Here is a 17,882-nt window from a genome sequence, read left to right as displayed (position 1 = left end):
GTCTCTCTGTCTCTGCCCCCTCTCTCTGCTCTCTCTCTCTCTACACCCCCTCCCTCTCCCTCTCTAAATGCACCTGCGAGCTGGGGGCTATACGTGAGCAGATAGGGCGGGATGGGGTAAAAGGAACGAATTAATAATATTAATGTAATTTCAGGGGGGGTGGTTGTGTGTGTGTGTGTGTGTGGGGGGTGGTTAGTGTGTTTGTGTGGGGTGGTTAGTGTGTTTGTGTGGGGTGGTTAGTGTGTGTGTGACGCTGCAGGCCGCACGCCCCCTGCATCCGTTCGTTGAGGGGACGGGACCCAACGGGTCCCACTTGGTCTAGTTGGTACCTGTTAAAAGACTGATCTTGCATGTGTGTGTCTTTACATCTTCGTGAAATAAATACGCGGTAACGATAACATTCTTACATATTCCAGTTGACATTTTTCCCATCGAGGCTGGGATAACCTTATCTGAACATTTCATCCTTTATTTATCGACTTATTACAGATTAAAGTTGAAAATCGTGAAAGGACTTTGAATTTAAAACGATTGTTTTTTGCTGATGATGTCACAATTGGTCTGCACGGAATCTTCCACACACTTAGAGTGAAGTCACCTCCCCCCCCCCCCCCCCCGAACAAGCGATCCGTGGGTCAACACCCGCCCGCCGCCTCGCTCGAACTGCTCGGGTCGACGCACGCTGCCTCGCTCGAGTCCATGGAGGCTTAGGGTCCGGCGTCTGGTGGGGGCCTCCCTCTCTGCCCCCTCCCCCCTCTGCCCCCACCTCTCTGCCCCCCCCCCGTCTCTTCCACCAGCCTCCCTCTCTGCCCACTCCTTCCCTCTCTGCCGCAACCTCGCTTGTGTCCGGGGCCTAGTGAAAAGGCTGCTGCCGCGGGCCGAGCCTGGCTTGACGCCCGCCCGCCCGCTGCCTCGCTAGGGGTCCTCGCGCCGACGATCGCACGCATCCTCCCTCGAGTCCACGTCCGCCCACAGCGCTCTCCCTGTCTCTGCACTCTCCCTGTCTCTGCCCCCTCTCCGTCTCTGCATTCTCCCTGTCTCTGCCCACTACCTATCTCTGCCTTCTCTCTGCCCTCTCTCTCTGCCCTCTCTCTCTCTGCCCTCTCTCTCTCTCTCTCTGCCCTTTCTCTCTGCCTCTCTTTGCCCTCTCTCTGCCTCAACTCTCTTCCCCTCTCTACCCTCTCTCTCTCTGCCCCTCCCTGTTTGCCCTCTCCTGTCCTGTCCTCTCCTGTCGCCCTCTCCTGTCAGCCCTCTCTCTCTCTGCCCTCTCTCTGCCTCTGCCATCTCTGGTCTACCTCTATGTCGGCACTTCTACTGTCATCTGAGAAGCCATAGGAGAGCTTGCTATATTTCGCCTATCTTCTCCGCTATCTATCCTCTATCTCGCTCTATCTCTCTCATCTCTCTATCTCTCTCTCTCTCTCTATCTCTCTCTCTCTCTCTCTCTCTCTCTCTCTCTCTCTCTCTTCTCTCTGCCCTCGCTCTCTGCCTCTCTCTGCCTCTTTCTCTGCCTCTTTCTCTGCCTCTCTCTCTCTCTCTGCCTGTCTCTCTGCTCTCTCTGCCCTCTCTCTCTGCTCTCTCTCTGCCATCTCTCTCTGTGCCCTCTCTCTGCCCTCTCTTTCTACCCCCCTCCCTCTCCAGCCGCACCTGCTCTTTCTCTGCCATCTCTCTCACTCTGCCCCCTCTCTCTGCCCTCTCTCTCTCTGCCTTCTCCCTCTATGCCCTCTCTCTCTACCCCCCCTCCCTCTCCCTCTCTAGCCACGCCTACGCAGTTGGGGGCTATGCATGAGTGTATAAGGCGGGGGATGGGGTAAAAGGAGCGATTGAATAATATTAATATAATATCAAGGGGGAGGTTCATGTGTGTGTGTGTGTGTGGTGCTTATTGTGTGTGTGTGGGTGGGGGTGGTTAGTGTGTGTGACGCCGCAGGCCGCCCGCCCCCCCCCCCCCTGCAACTGCGTGTTGAGGGGACGGGACCCAACGGGTCCCACTTGGTCTAGTTTCTTTTTAAGAAAAAAGAGTATTTAAACTGAAACTCTATTTCTGAAAATATATTTATTTTGAAATTCTATATTTGTAACATTTACAAATGGAGAGTGTCTCAAGAAGCTGTCCAAGGTTATTGGCAATTAATTTGGTATTGAATGCGCTTAGTGTCTTTATCAATCAGTATAGGTAATTCATTGATTAATCTTTACATCTGTGGAATTTACTGTATTTAGTATGTAATAATTGCCAATATAATTTTACTGGGACAAATCATCCATGAGTAATCAGATTCAATGCTGCTGTAATGGATTTTTCTTTTCTTGGTAGGATAATGCCTTTGGCTATAAAAGTTAATTTCCAATACTGATCTGCATTAGTTTTCAAACCACTTGCTGTATACAGTTATGTTAAAGATTATCAAAGGCAACACGGGGCCTTGATCGGGTGGATGCACCGAGGATGTTCCCAATGATCGGGGAAACTAGAACTAGGGGACATAGTTGCAGAATAAGGGGGGGCTCTTTTAAAACTGAGATGAGGAAGAACTTCTTCACCAAGAGGGTGGTTAATTTATGGAATTCACTGCCCCAGGGAGCAGTGGAAGCAGAAACGTTAAATATATTTAAGTCTAAAATAGATGTTTTTTTAGCTGCCGAGGGGATAAGGGGCTACGGGGAGAGGGCAGGGATATGGACCTAGGTATGGTTAGTATAGTAAGACCTGAGTGATCTCCTGGACAAGTGTCGATCGCCTGGATTGGGGTCGGAGAGGAATTTCCCGGATTTTTTTTCCCGAATTGGACCTGGGTTTTTATCCGGTTTTTTGCCTCCCCCAGGAGATCACGCGGTTCTTGGGGTGGAGAGGGGTGATAGCGGTATAAAGGGGAGGGTAGTGTCTTGTGTTCTGTGTCTTGTGTCTACTGTTTGTGGGTAAGTGTGTCTGTTTAGTGTTCAGCCATGAGCGAATGGCGGTGCGGGCTCGACGGACCTGGTGGTCTACTCTCGCACCTACTTTCTATGTTTCTATGTTTCTATGTTTCTATACAATAACAATTGGACATTATTTTAAGCAAGGAGGAAATATTGTTAATGTGCACAATTGTCATGATCAAAATCTTCATGAAGATTTCTCCCAGAATGTTTGGAAATAAAGAAGTTAAAATCCAAAAACAGTTTGTTTCTTTTGTTTCCTTTCTCATAAATGCTAACAGATAAATTTCTCGAAATTGATAAGTAACTTTGCAATAATACAATTTGAGAAGAATCATTCAATACTGATCATTCAATACTAACATTGTTAGCACCTTCCTTATACTAAGTAGTAGTTTTAAATTAGTTAACTTGTTCCAGAATATCTTTAAAGTAAAAAAAACAAGATTGACCATTCTGTTCTATTGTAACTGGTGGATTTGGTTTAGAATCTTAACTCAACCCAAAGATTGTGATTGTGATTGACTTTAGGAAGCGAAACAGGACACATTGATGGTGCCAAATTAGAGATGGTCGAAATCTTCAAGTTCCTATGAATAATATCACCAGCAATGTGTCCTGGACTAGCCACATGGAAGCAGTGGCCAAGAAAGCACACCAATGCCTCGTCATCCAAGAAGGCTTAGGAAGTTATAATAATAATAATAATAAATTTTATTTAATGGGCGCCTTTCATACATCTCAAGGACACCTTACATAGTAATCGGAATAAAAACATATAATCGGAATAAAACAAGTAATTAAAGACATCACAGTGACACAAATTAAAAACAGAATTCAATCCAAAAACAGAAAATCAAAAACACAGTGTGAAAAGAGAGCAGCGGCAGCCAAAGCGCGCCAGCGTCCACTCTCTCTTCACGGCAGCCATCTTGGACACAGACCTACAGGACTACAATTAGACAAAAAAATCATCCCCCCACAGTGGATACCACTGTGGAGGAAGGCACAATGTCCAGTCCCCACCCCATGTTCACCCCAAAGTCAGGCCTATTGAGGCCACCGCAATTGCCTGTACGGAGGCCCGATGTCCCTGGCCGTTCTCACCGGGTGGTCTTGCCCCGGCGTCGGGAGAGTCCTTTCGGCGGCTGGGCCACTTGGAACTAAAGTTCAACATGTCCCCAACATCATCTACCAGTGATGCTACTTTCAGGGAACTATATACTTTGACTCCCTTTTCCCTCTGCTCTACAACACTCCCCAGGGCCGTCCCATTCACTATGAAGGCCCTGGCCAGGTTTGACTTCCCAAAAGGCAACACATTAAACTTAATTAACCATTCCTCAGCACACTCACCCAGCTGATCAATGTTCCCGCTGTAATTCTTGATAATCATTTACAATCTACAATACCACCTATTTTAATGTTGCCTATTCATCAAATCATTGATAAAGATAACAAACAGCAATGGACCCAGCACTGATCCCTGAAACATATCACTAGTGACAGACCTTCCTACCAGAAAGTCAATTCTGTATCCAGTAAGCTAGCTCACCCTTGATGCCATGTGATCTCATCTTCCAGAGCAGCCTTCCACACAAAAAATTATCAAAGACTGTGTCGGAAGGAACTGCAATGCTAGTTTTCCTTCTGTTAAGTGAAGTAAAAATATGGAGAGCGTGCCAAACAATTCCAAATGTGCCTTTCCGCTGATTGAAATCGTTCATCTGTAGCTGCATTAATAAAATTTCCAAATGCCCTTTCCCCTTTTGGCTGGCAGGATGGTTTAGCTGGTCATTTATGGCAAGTAATTTCCACAGATAAATCTTTTCCCATGATTTAATAAAATATCCCTTTTGAAACGTATTTGAAATTAGATATGTTGAAATTTTACTATCTATATAATTTTCTATTATTAATCAATTTTAATTTTGGTGATGCTCTCTCACTTTTTATTGATTCTTTATCAATAACATTTTTAGTTCTGTGTCTCTTTTCAATATTATGTCACTGCATGATGTGTGATCACTAATTATTAAACTTCCTTCTCCTAATTTTATTGTAGGTCTTTTTGCTTGGCATTTTATCTGAAAAACAATACATTTGATAGAACAGTTTATTTTGTTTTACTTTGCCTGCAGCTGTGTTTCATGCAAGGTGGGAAGAGGAAGTTATTGCTATGCTATCCTGACTAATAATAAATCATAATTTATCATCCTGAATGCCAGAAACTATCCTTTAGAGGCAGATGAATCGACATCTTTAGTTTAAATGTCACATATCCCAGTGGTTATCAGTGTAGAATAGCTTTTTCTACCTTGTGTAGACAATCTTTGCTAAAACTAAGAAGAATGCTCTTTGGTTCAAAAAACAGGTACATTGTCTTATCCTGGGCCTATACTATGCCGAAAGTCTGATTCTTTCAAAGCAGGCAGTGGATATCGGTGAAAGACATCCAGCTTGTTTACTTCAACCACGGACATTCCATTCCATCCATCTGCTCACTACCACGCTCTACCCCCCCTCAACTGCGTCACCCCCCATCCCAGCTGACCGCATGCACTGTCAACCGGGACAACCTCAGATCTCTCCAGCCTGCCCCCATCCCTCCACCCTCTCATAATGCCAACTTTGCCCTCCTCAACACCAGGTCGCTCAACAACAAAGCCCTTGCCCTCCATGAACTAATCCTTGACAACACTCTGGACTTCCTTCTGCTCACTGAGACCTGGCAACAACCCAATGTCTTCTTCTCCCTCAATCAAACATCCCCACCTGGATTTAAATATATTTCCAAACCCCGCCCCTCCCGCCATGGAGGTGGCCTCGCTGTTATTTTCAACCAGAATTATCGGATCACTGAACTCACCTTCCCCCCAGTAGCATCATTTGAATTCCTTGCCTTCAAAACCCTTTCCTCCATGACAGTCATCCTCATTTACCGGCCACCTAAACCAAACCCCTCCTTCCTATCTGACTTCACTGAACTCCTCACACTTGCCTCATCCCTCTCCCCACGTCTGCTGCTACTTGGTGACTTAAATATTCACATGGACTCCCCCACCTGCAAGCTCGCATCTGAATTCGCCTTTTTACTTGACAACTTCTCTCTCACTCAGCACGTCACCTTTCCCACCCATGACAAAGGTCACATCCTTGACCTGGTCTGCTCCACAAATCAACCGGCACTTGACCTCCATCCATGCCTCTTCCCCCTCTCTGATCATAAGCTTATACGGTTCACCATCCCTTCTCCGACACCTCGCCCCCGCTTCCTCCGAGAAATCACCTTCCGTAATCTAAAATCCATTGATCCCCTCAATCTCTCTGACCTCCTCTCCACCACTCTCCCCCTGGACTCAGCCCCCATCTCTCCTGATGATCTCACAAACCATCTCAACTCCACCTTGTCTACCTCCCTTAACACTATGGCCCCCCTCAAAACAAGAACCGTAACTTTCAACACATCTTCACCCTGGTACACACCTGCACTTCGTAAACTGAAACAGACTGGTCGCCGACTTGAACGACTCACAAAGAAATCATCTCTCACAGTCCACCTTGAAGCTTACAAACTCCACCTCACTGATTACAAAGATGCCCTCATTGCTGCAAAATCTGCCTACCTCTCCTCCATATTCACTGATCCCTGCCTAAACCACAGAACCATCTTCTCCATAGTGGGAAACCTCCTCAAGCCTCGAGCCAACACTCTCCCTACCTCTAGTCCGGATCTCTGCAACTCATTCCTCCACTTTTTCGCTGATAAAATCAGCACCATCTATCAATCTTTATCCCCTGTACCCGACTCCCCAGCATCTACTCCACCACCTACCAAGGCCCCTCCTTTCAACATCTCCACTGACCTCCTTACCCCTTCTCCACACTGCTTCCTCTCCCAGTTTGACCTGGTCACCCCTATTGAAATCTCCAAACTCATCAGCTCTTCCAAACCCACTTCCTGCTCCCTCGACCCTCTCCCCACTCCCCTGCTGAAGTCTTGCCTCCCCGTTCTCTGCCCCTACCTCACTAATCTCTTCAACTCCTCATTGTCCCAAGGAATTGCCCCCTCCGCTTTCAAAACTGCTGCTGTCACACCAATCTTAAAGATACCTGGTCTTGATCCCTCCTCTCTCATTAACTACCGCCCAATCTCAAACCTCCCCTTTCTTTCAAAAACCCTGGAGCGTATCGTTGCGTCGCAACTTCATTCCCACCTCCTTGCGTATAACCTACTTGAACCCCTCCAATCTGGCTTTCACCCCCTCCATAGCACAGAAACTGCTCTCCTCAAAGTCCTCAACGACCTCCTCACCTCTGCTGACACTGGTTCCCTCAACATCCTCATCCTCCTCGACCTGAGCGCAGCCTTCGATACAGTGAACCATAACATCCTGCTCACCAGACTCAAAGACCTCGGCATTGAAGGCTCTGCACTCAGCTGGCTCCGTTCCTACCTTTCCAACAGATCCCACTTCATCTCTCTCCACAACCACACCTCTGCTACAGCCACAGTCACTCAAGGCGTTCCCCAAGGCTCCGTACTCGGCCCCCTCTTCATCATCTACATCCTCCCCCTTGGTCAGATACTCCGCCACTTCAACCTGGACTTCCACTGTTACGCCGATGACATCCAGATCTACCTCGGCACCAAATCCCCCCACAACCCCCCCTCTCCCATATCAACTCCTGTTTGTCAGCTATAAAAACCTGGATGCAACATAACTTCCTCAAACTCAACAGCGATAAGACAGAATTCCTCCTCATAGGCTCCAAAGCCACACTCAGCAAAATCAATAACCCCACTCTCACCATCGACGGCACCACTGTCTCCCCATCTCCCCAGGTCCCGCAACCTTGGCGTGATCTTTGATTCCACCCTCTCCCTTGAGCCTCACATCCGCCATGTCATTAAAACCTCCTTCTTTCATCTCCGCAACATCGCCAAACTCAGACCCTCTCTCACACCTCCCGCTGCTGAAAGACATCCATGCCTTCATCTCCTCCCGACTGGACTATTGCAACTCACTTCTCCTTGGCATCAGCTCCACCTACATCAACCGACTCCAACTGGTCCAGAACGCAGCCGCCCGACTCATCACCCACACCAAATCCTGGCATCACATCACTCCAGTCCTCAAACAACTTCACTGGCTTCCCATCTCCCACCGGATCACCTACAAAATCCTGATCCTCACCTACAAAGCCCTCCACCATCTGGCCCCCCCATATCTCACTGACCTCCTCTCCCCCTACCAACCCTCACGGTCCCTCAGATCCACATCAGCCGGTCTCCTCTCCATCCACAAGTCCAACCTCTGCAATTTTGGGGACAGAGCCTTCTCCAGGGCAGCTCCCAGGCTCTGGAACTCCCTCCCCCAACTGATCCGCTATTCCGTGTCCCTCACCATCTTCCAGTCCCGCCTCAAGACCCATCTCTTCACCTCTGCCTATCCTTAGCCCCACGTCCCCCTCAGATTCAGATTCAATTTTAATTGTCATTGTCAGTGTACAGTACAGAGACAACGAAATGCATTTAGCATCTCCCTTTTCATCTGTGCATTAATTGCCTCATATTGTGTTTTGAATTGTATTCTGTCGTTACTTTGTGTACTAGTCATGTCTCTACTATTTATTTCATTCCCCTTACATGTTTTTCCTCTACCTGCTAAATTTTTGTAAGGTGTCCTTGAGACTCTTGAAAGGCGCCCATAAATAACATTTATTATTATTATTATTATTATTTTCTTTTCCAAATATATTTGTAGATATATAAAATAAAGCAGTGGGAAAGTGAGGCCTAATGTGGTCTGTGCCATCCTGCTGAACCATCAGTACCTACTGAACATTACAAAACCGAAGGAAGCCATTTGACCCATTGACTCCAAACAGAGCAATCCCATCAGTCCCATTCCCCCCTTTACCTCCTGGAATCCATGCTTTCTCACTGCCTATCAAATCTTAAGTTTTTTGCCACTTTACAAATTACAGTGCAGTTTACAATGGCCAATTAACCAATCAGCACATCACCTGGATGGGGGAGGGAATTAATGAATTCTTGGGAAACACAGGATGAGCATGTAAACTCCACACAGACAGCACCGCGAGGACATTTTTGAATGAAAGTTACTGGATCTGTGAGACAGCAGCAGAAATTACTACAACTGTGTGTCATTCAGAAGAGTGTCTTGTAAAATTGCTACCCTTGGTAACCAGGGGTCTTAGGTCTCAGTCACAAGACCAATTTGTGAGCTGGAATACAGACCAAAATAGTCACTGGAGTAATGTACCCTTTATTTTTTGAAGCAAGTTAGATTGAAACTGATAATCATTTGAGGTCATTGATAATTATTAACCATTGGTCCAAGTTTATTAAGGGAAAATGTAATGATAAAATCCAGGACATATTACTAATTATACTATTTTACTGAGTTTAAAGATGATTTTTACGTTATTCCGTCTGTCTGTCCTTATTCCGTCTGATAGATTGAGATCTCCATTTTCAGAACTCATGCTTTATTGTTCAATTACAAAATATTTAAGAATAATGTTTTATTGAGAACTATTGCTTAGATGTAGTCCTTCCCTCCTTGTGCATTTGTTTCCCGCATACCTTAAATATTCAGTAGCTACATTGGTGCTGAGTTTTGTTTCCAAACCTCCTGTGAAAGCCTACTTGTAAAACTCACTGTTATCACTCTTCCCCAAATACTTCCTTATTAAAACATGGTCAGAGCACCCGACAGTCAGGAGGCTGAGACTGGCAGTGCCATTGCCTCCTAAATACGACCAAGTACTGACCCAGACTTATTAAAACAGCCTGCATACAACAATAGCATTGATCCTTTCCTTACTGGGCTCAAAGCACAATCATCCTTGCTTTTTTAGTTAGTTATGAACTGTAATAACCAAAATATGTACCGTATTTCCCACCTGCGCACCTTTCAAGAGAGAGCTAGATAGGGCTCTTAAAGATAGCGGAGTCAGGGGATATGGGGAGAAGGCAGGAAAGGGATACTGATTGGGGATGATCAGCCATGATCACTTTGAATGGCGGTGCTGGCTTGAAGGGCCAAATGGCCTACTCCTGCACCTATTGTGTATTGTCTATTGAAGAAGCACCCCCATTTTGAGTTGCTACATCTTGAAAATAGGTTGGCAGGACAGGATCAAGGGTTTGGTTTAGTCAGTAGAAAGGAAGATGTGAAACTCCTTCAAGGAGGCAATCTGGACCGGGGAGCCCCCATCTTCGCCTGTCCCACAATGCACTGTGCGGTTCAGGTCTGAGGGACGGGGACTTCCTGGTTCAGAGAGATCACATAACGGGGAGAGAGGGAGAGAGACAGAGAGAGCCCGGGAAGGAGCAGCTAGCCTTCCGCCCAGTAGCTACATGCCAACAACCACCTCCACCGGTTGTGCCTGTGCCGAAGGACACTGTGGCTGGCTGGCTGGCGGGCGGGCCAGCAGAAGACGCTGAGTTCCCAGGTCAGATCGCTTGGCTGTGACACCCAGGTCGGCTGCGTGCCCCGGCTGTAGTTCCCATATCGGCTTGCTCGTCCCAGGTCTGGTTGTTGCGCCCAGGTCGGCTCGCTTGTCCCAGATCTGGCTGCAGTTCCCAGGTCGGCTGCGTGCCCCGTGAATGGCTGCAGTTCCCAGGTCACCTGCGTGCCACGGGACTGGCTGTAGTGCCCAGGTCGGCTCGCTTGACCCAAGTCTGGCCGTAGTTCCTAGGTCGCCTGCGTGCCGCGAGACTGGCTGCAGTTCCCAGGTCTCGAAAACGAATTGAAAAAAAACATGCCTGCGGGCCGGATGAGTTCGGATTACGGGCCGGATCTGGGCCGTAGGTTGCCGACCCCTGTGTTAGGCCTTATTGTGCCCCCCCCCCCGCCCATGTTTTAAAAGCAATTTGGCCCAAGTCTATCTTTCTTGGCTAACAATCTAACCTTCGGCCTCCAAGACGCAGGTAAATTTTCGGGCCTTATTTTAGAGTAAAAAATAGCGTCTTCATTGCCGGGAAATACGGTATATTTCCCTTGCTGCATTCAACATAGTTGGATGATCAGCCATAATCATATTGAATGGCGGTGCAGGCTCGAAGGGCCGAATGGCCTACTCCTGCATCTATTGTCTATGTTTCTATAATCTTGATAAATTAATTGAAAATATATTCTAAGAAAAATAAATTTTATATAAATAAAAATAGACAGATGCCTCCCATGGTGCTTGTATGTCAGTTAATAATGTTATAAAACCTTTATTATCACCCAGTATTACTAAAAGTTTTGAAGTTTGATTTTCTGAGTTATTTTCATAGTAGGCCATAATGTTCTCCAGTTGAAACTACTTAATAAAGTGGTTTTTTTTTTGGTAATTTTAGTTTGAAAATTATATTTAGTGTCTCCACACCTTCTTAAACTAAGTAATAACAACATTGATGGAGACCATTTAGATAATCAGTTCAATGGAGCATTCCCATTAGCCCCATTGAACCTCTCCTTATTTTTATGCATACCTGCAACTTATTTTTTCTCACACATGCTCATCAACCTCCCTTTGATACTTGTTGGCATTAACAGGCCCAAAGTGATCTTTTACAGTGGACAATTAACCCATTTTCAAGTTTTTGGGTTGTGGGAGGAAACCAGGGCAACCAAATAAATTACTTAAGGGATCATAGACAGAATGCACAAACTCTGCACATAAACCAAGTCAAGATCAACCTGTGCACCTGGTGCCGTGAGGTGAGAACTATTATACCATTCTGCCACCTCCAATTCACCCACCAGTATGCTTTGGAATGTGGGAGGAAATCAGAGCATCTGAAGGAAATCCACATGGACATGTGGACAATATCCCCAGCACATCATATACTAACAATAAATGAATGAAACATATTTTAATGGGTCGAAGAGCATATTTTTAGTTATTATCTTTTGGTATTGGATTGTGTAATCAATTGTTTAGCATTTATTAGCCATGGTTCTTTGTAATTAAATTCTTGCCTCTACAGCTGTTCAACCATTATTGAAGATGTAACGACATTGCTGATAGACGGTACCATTTATCATGTGTTCTTTACTGTAGATGATTCAGCGGGAAGCAGAAGTGAAGAACAAAGTGATTTCAGTGGCATTGACAGATTCTGTCCATAATGTTTGGCACCAAGAAGCTGGAAAATCTGTACTGGATTGGATGCAGGAGGTAAGAATTTTTCTTCTAAGACTCAACCAATTCCGCAACACAGTTTTCATCCAGAAAAAAATGGACAGGAAAACTTAAAAGACATACTCTGATCAGTATATAAGTCAGGAAAATATATCAAAAACTACAGTAATAAAAATACTAATATGCAAGGCCAGTTTGAGATTAAAAAGGTGTTGGGGATCTTGAAGAGATACATCCCCAAAGATCTTAGCATCTTTTCTAGCCATAGGCAAGGTCCCGTAGGACTAGAGAGAAGCTAATGTTGTTCTCTTATTTAAGAAGAGAAGTAGAGAGAATCCAGGAAATTATAGGCCAGTGAGCCTATCAGTGGTAGGGAAGCTTTTGGAGAGGACATTTCCGTCCCCCCCCCCCTGCGGCCTACAACATGGAGTGGTGCGGCCCCTCCTGGAGACCCGCCCGGAGCTTCAAGACTTACCATTGCGGAGCCTGGGATCTTTTGCTGAGGATCGTCAGTGTTGGAGCTCCGACAGCGGGGTCTGTGAACTTTAACACCGTGAAGCAGCGGTCTCCGGTAAGAAGTGGCCGACTCGGGAGCTCCATGCCACGGCGTGTTCCAATCCGTCCCGACTCCGGAGTTTTGATCATCCCGACGAGAGGGCTTGAACAGCGAACCGCAGCAACGGCACTGTTCAAAGGCCCCGACCACAGGTGAACAAAGGAGGAAGATGACTGAACTTTATACCCGTCCATCACAGTGAGGAATGTGGATTCCACTGTGGTGGATGTTTATGATAAACTTTATTTTATGTGCTGTGTGTATTGTTGTTTTTTACTTAGTATGGCTGTATGGTAACTCAAATGTCACTGTACCTTCATTAGTACATGTGACAATTAAATTGAATCTTGAATCTTGAAAGCACAGACGTCCAGACTTAAGAACAGTTTCTATAAGGCTTCAGAACCAATAACTTTTTTCACAACCCTTTCCTTAAAATGCTCCCACATTCTTTTACTCTTAACTCTACCTCATTTTAATTGCCCCGCTATTGTACTTTAATTATTTTTTTTGCACTACTTCAAATTGCATTAAAATCTTGCATCATTCTCTGTTGTGCATTCATCATTGTTTTTATTGTAGTATTTATTATTACTGTATGTATACGGTTTACTCTGTGTGCTTCATGTGAACAAGTAACTTCATTGTACCCTGGTGTCTATGAAAATAAATTAATCTGAATATGAATCTGAGCTGTTTGATGGGAGTATTATCTTTAAAATTGATGACATTTGGCGAGAGGAATGGAGACTCACGAATGATGAAACTTGGGAATGGGATCTCAAGGGACCAAGGAAAGAGAAGAGCACAACAGGAAGTCAAAGACACTGAGAATTCGGAGATTGTAACGATGGTGAGGAGATGAATCATTAGGTGAAGGCGCTTTCATTATTTGCAGAGTTGGGAACAGCAGCAGCAAAATGAAAAGAAGCAAAGAAGGAGGAGTAGCCAGTAAAGCAAAGGAACAAAAAGAGAAAGGGGGAAAAAGGTTTTTGAACTTTCAAAATTTGGGATCCTTCATTGCATATGACAAACAAACTGGAGACATATATAATATGAAATGGAAACGGTTAAATATCAGAAAAGGAGGAAAAGGCACCTCCCGTGGATGAGGCAATATCACTTTCTGTAGCCTCCTTCGTTCCAATATGTTCGCGTTAATAAAAACCAGGCCGTGTTGTAGCCAATTAGTATACTTTCTACAGTACACCAACAGAAGTTCGATAAAGTATCAGTGACAATCAGAAATAGAACAGACATCATATCCTGCAGACATACTGCAATGCGAGTTGCAATGCTTGTGAATGTAAAACATCGTATTAACTGTGTCACTGAATTCATCTTGCATTATATGTGATCAATTGATATATGTATATTTTATTCATTTAGTCAAGGTGGTGACAGTTATTTGATTAGATCAGTACGCAACACCACCTACTGGCCAGGTTACATAGCTCCATAATTTATAGGGATCTTTTTACTTGTAACATTTTCATTCCAAATGCCTACAAATAATGTTTCATTGTTAAACGTCAATTTTAAATGTGTGCAAACAGGAAGTATGGACACACACAAGAATCTTAATAGTAAGTACACAGATTTAGTTTTATATACAGATTTTATTCACTGAATCAGTAAAATAGGTATTTTCACCATATGCACATGAAGGAAAACCTTATTCTTGCTATGCAAATGAAGACTTTCATTTGATAGCAGCCAAATACTGTTTTAGGTAGAGAAAGAACAGATGTGAACCCATGACAAATTGAAATAAAAACACCAGTGCACGCTGGTGTTTGGATTGCACAGAATTTGTAAGGGATCTTCCGCAGTGATGTATTAGCAGTAGATTGGATTGTTTGGTTACTCGGAACACTGATTTTACCTCTGGGATCTGGTGTCAAATCCATCCCAGACAAAAGGAATTAAAGTCTATCCTCTCTCATAGCCTTAAAGATTCCAAGCAAAATATACTTGAACAATCTCAATCTAGTTCCCAGTTGATGTACGTCCATGGCATTAAACAGTGCTCACAATTCACATGGCATCAAAAAATACAGGGAATATTCTGATGGAACTGTGAGTAACCAGATCTCGTTCAAGAATAGGAAGCACCTATTAAGATCGGCAGTAAATTTTATGAACATTATAAACTCAAGAATGTACTGCAGGCAACATGGAATTGTTTTCATTATGCATCTTTAACTGTTTTAATATGTTAAGGGTGGAGAAATACTTTAATGTCAAATCCTATAAAATCTTATTAAACATTTTTCGTTCATACAATAAGGCTTAAGATCAAAATTCCTTAGATAACTAAGTGCTTGAATTTTTTTTAATTGCAATTCATTAATTCGAATAATATCAGTCCTACAAGTCTATTTTATTTTGAAGGTATGTTTCAACCATACATATATTAAATTACAACACTTAAACATAAAAACTTTACATAGTTTCCTTCTACATAAGAACATTTCACCTGCATTGATTTAACTTCTCTGCTTCATAATTTTGAAATATTTATTTCCTGCCAAAAGGAATATCAATGTTATTAATCATTCACCATAACTTTACTTCTCAAACCTTGAAACCAATCCAGTTAACCCACTTTGTATTTTCCCAAATATCTCTGAAGCCATTCTATTTATTATTGATTCAAACTCTTGCACTGTCGTAAATGTTCCAGGTTCATGCAGAGATTGCTTACCAACAATCTTGTTACCTTTAATATACTGTTCCTTTGATTTTCCCGTTGTATGTTCTGTGTTATGGTAATAATAACATTACTGCCTGCGGTTTTATGTCTGCTCATGCAGCTGTGTACCCATCTGTTTACAAATGAATTTCATCTCCAGATGTTCATCCTTTCCAAACAAACATAATATTATTTATATATTGTTCATATATATATATATATATATATATATATACACACACATATATATATATATACCCATATATATGAGCACATTATTTTTATTTTCCTTTATGCTTTTTTCCCCCCTTCTCCTCCTAACCCCTTCCATTGTCAACATGCTCCCTTTCATTTCCATCCTGTTAGGAACCTCTAAATTCCTTGACCTTCCTATTCTCCTGCTGCTATTCCAGGCTTGTCATCCCTTCAGATAAGATGATAGCTTCCCTCTGTGCCTCTGCTGGGTGCATTGTTGCTACTATTGTACATGGAACAATCCAAATTCCCACATGTTACCCACTTGCTGATTCTCCATAAAGTACACAGGCCAATGGAAAATCTTGCCCATCTCTTCCCAGGAAAACAGACCACTACCATTGCTGATCGTGTGGATCACCAATCAATCGATCTCTTCACAAATCCTTCCTTTGCAATGTCAGTGCAGCTGTTATCACTGAATTATACCTTGTCCAATTCCTCTAGCACCTTCTTTCTGTTTCTTCGTAGCCTGCTGTTGTCCTCCTCACAATTAACCGCCCATCCTTGTCAACAGTAAATCTAGCAACCATATGTTACATGAAAGGTAAAGGCTTAAAGTCTTAAATGTTGTTTCCTTTAAGATCTCGTAAAAGTCAATCAAATCTTCTTAATTCCAGGAAATACAAAACTTGTTTTTGTAATCTGTTTTATAATTTAAACCTTGGAGCTCAGGTATCATTTGATATAAACCTACCCATATATGTGCTGATTATACAATATGGCCAATAGGTGGCACCTTGGATACACAAGGATGCTGGAATCTTGAACAAAACACAAAGTACTGGTGGAACTCAGTGGGTCAGTTAGCATCTGTGGAGGGTGTAGACATGATCGGGACTCTTTTTCGGGCTGATTGGTGGGGGAGGGGGGTGACAGAAGGTAGAAAGAGAGGTTGGATGGGTCAGACCCAGGCAAGTGATAGGTCGATACAGGTGAGGGGCCTTTGATTGGCAGATGGTTGGAGTAGCTGACAAAGGCTAGAGATGAAAAGAAGACAAAAGGATATCCGATAAGGAGAGAAGAGTATAAAATGTAAAGAGTGGGATATAAGTGGAGGAGGACAGGATGTAGGGGAATGATGGGAGATAGAAGGGAAAAGAAGGAATCGTCAATCTATGAAGAATATGGGGAATCCTTCAGATAAACCAAAACCCGCAAAGGCAAAAAACACACACGATATGAACAGGTATACTGGAGATCAGCCCGCTGAGTAAAAGGCAAAAGCTATTAGGATGGGGTGAAATGTGACAAAGGTGAAGGGAATCCATAAAATGTGTCATCAAGGACTTGCCACATAAAAGCAATTTAGAGATGTTGAAGGATAAATTAATTTACTTAATTACATTTGACAGCAATATAAAATGGCATATTCTGAAAGAATGTATTTGAACTCTCAGAATTTTGCCTCTATCCTGATTATTTTTCTTGAATAAAATTACTTCTAAATCCCCAAATCTGGAAGGATATTTTGCACATGGTATTGCATTAAATCTTCCAAATATACCTCAGTTTCACATAGCTTGATCAAAGCACTAATTAGTTGGAATACTATCTATTCAATTTTGACCTAAGAGGCTGGGAAGGTAAAGACGTTCTCGGGAAGGGACAACACAGATTTACCAGAATAATATCGTCTGGAGAACAGGTTGCATATATTTGGCCTGTATTCACTTCGGGTTTTGAAGTTTGATAAATGATGCAATGAAAGTCCTTCAATTTCAGATGTATTTATTAGAGCTGGAAATATTTCCGAATAGAACTGCAACAACTTCTTCATGAAGGAGACTTGCAGCAGTGTTAGAAAATAATCTGCCAGCATATTGTCATAGTTTAGTTTAGAGATACAGAGCGGAAACAGGCCCTTCGGCCAACCGGGTCCACGCCAACCAGAGATCCCTGCACATTAACACTATCTTACACGTACTTGGGATAATTTACACATACACCAAGCCAATTAACCTACAAACATGTATACCATAGGCTCAAGATATAGGTAAAAATAGGCCATCGTGTAATTTTTTTATGTAATTATTGTTGAATTAAGTAAGGTCCTTGGGTGTACTTCAAAATAGGTTGATCACAAATATACAGTTAACCAATTATTCCAGTTCATTGTGATTAATGCATCATTTATCAAACTTCAAAACCCGAAGTGAATACAGGCCAAATATATGCAATCTGTTCTCCAGACGACATTATTCTGGTAAATCTGTATTGATTAAACAAAATATTCTCTCAGTATGAGGATGGCTAATTAATATTCCAATATTAATTAGCCATCCTCATACT

General features: G+C 43.4%; 1 protein-coding gene across 1 annotated transcript in view; it reads left to right on the top strand.

The window, feature by feature from the left end:
* Window positions 1-17,882, top strand: part of fam172a (family with sequence similarity 172 member A) — a 476,702-nt gene that overhangs the window by 314,349 nt on the left and 144,471 nt on the right. Inside the window, exon 9 of the mRNA XM_033017286.1 lies at window positions 12,004-12,120. Within this exon, the coding sequence (XP_032873177.1) occupies window positions 12,004-12,120 (117 nt within the window). The remainder of the gene's footprint in view (window positions 1-12,003; window positions 12,121-17,882) is intronic.

Source organism: Amblyraja radiata, chromosome 3, assembly GCF_010909765.2.
Source record: "Amblyraja radiata isolate CabotCenter1 chromosome 3, sAmbRad1.1.pri, whole genome shotgun sequence".
In the NCBI taxonomy this organism is placed as follows: domain Eukaryota; kingdom Metazoa; phylum Chordata; class Chondrichthyes; order Rajiformes; family Rajidae; genus Amblyraja; species Amblyraja radiata.
This window is presented reverse-complemented; position numbering and strand designations above follow the sequence as displayed.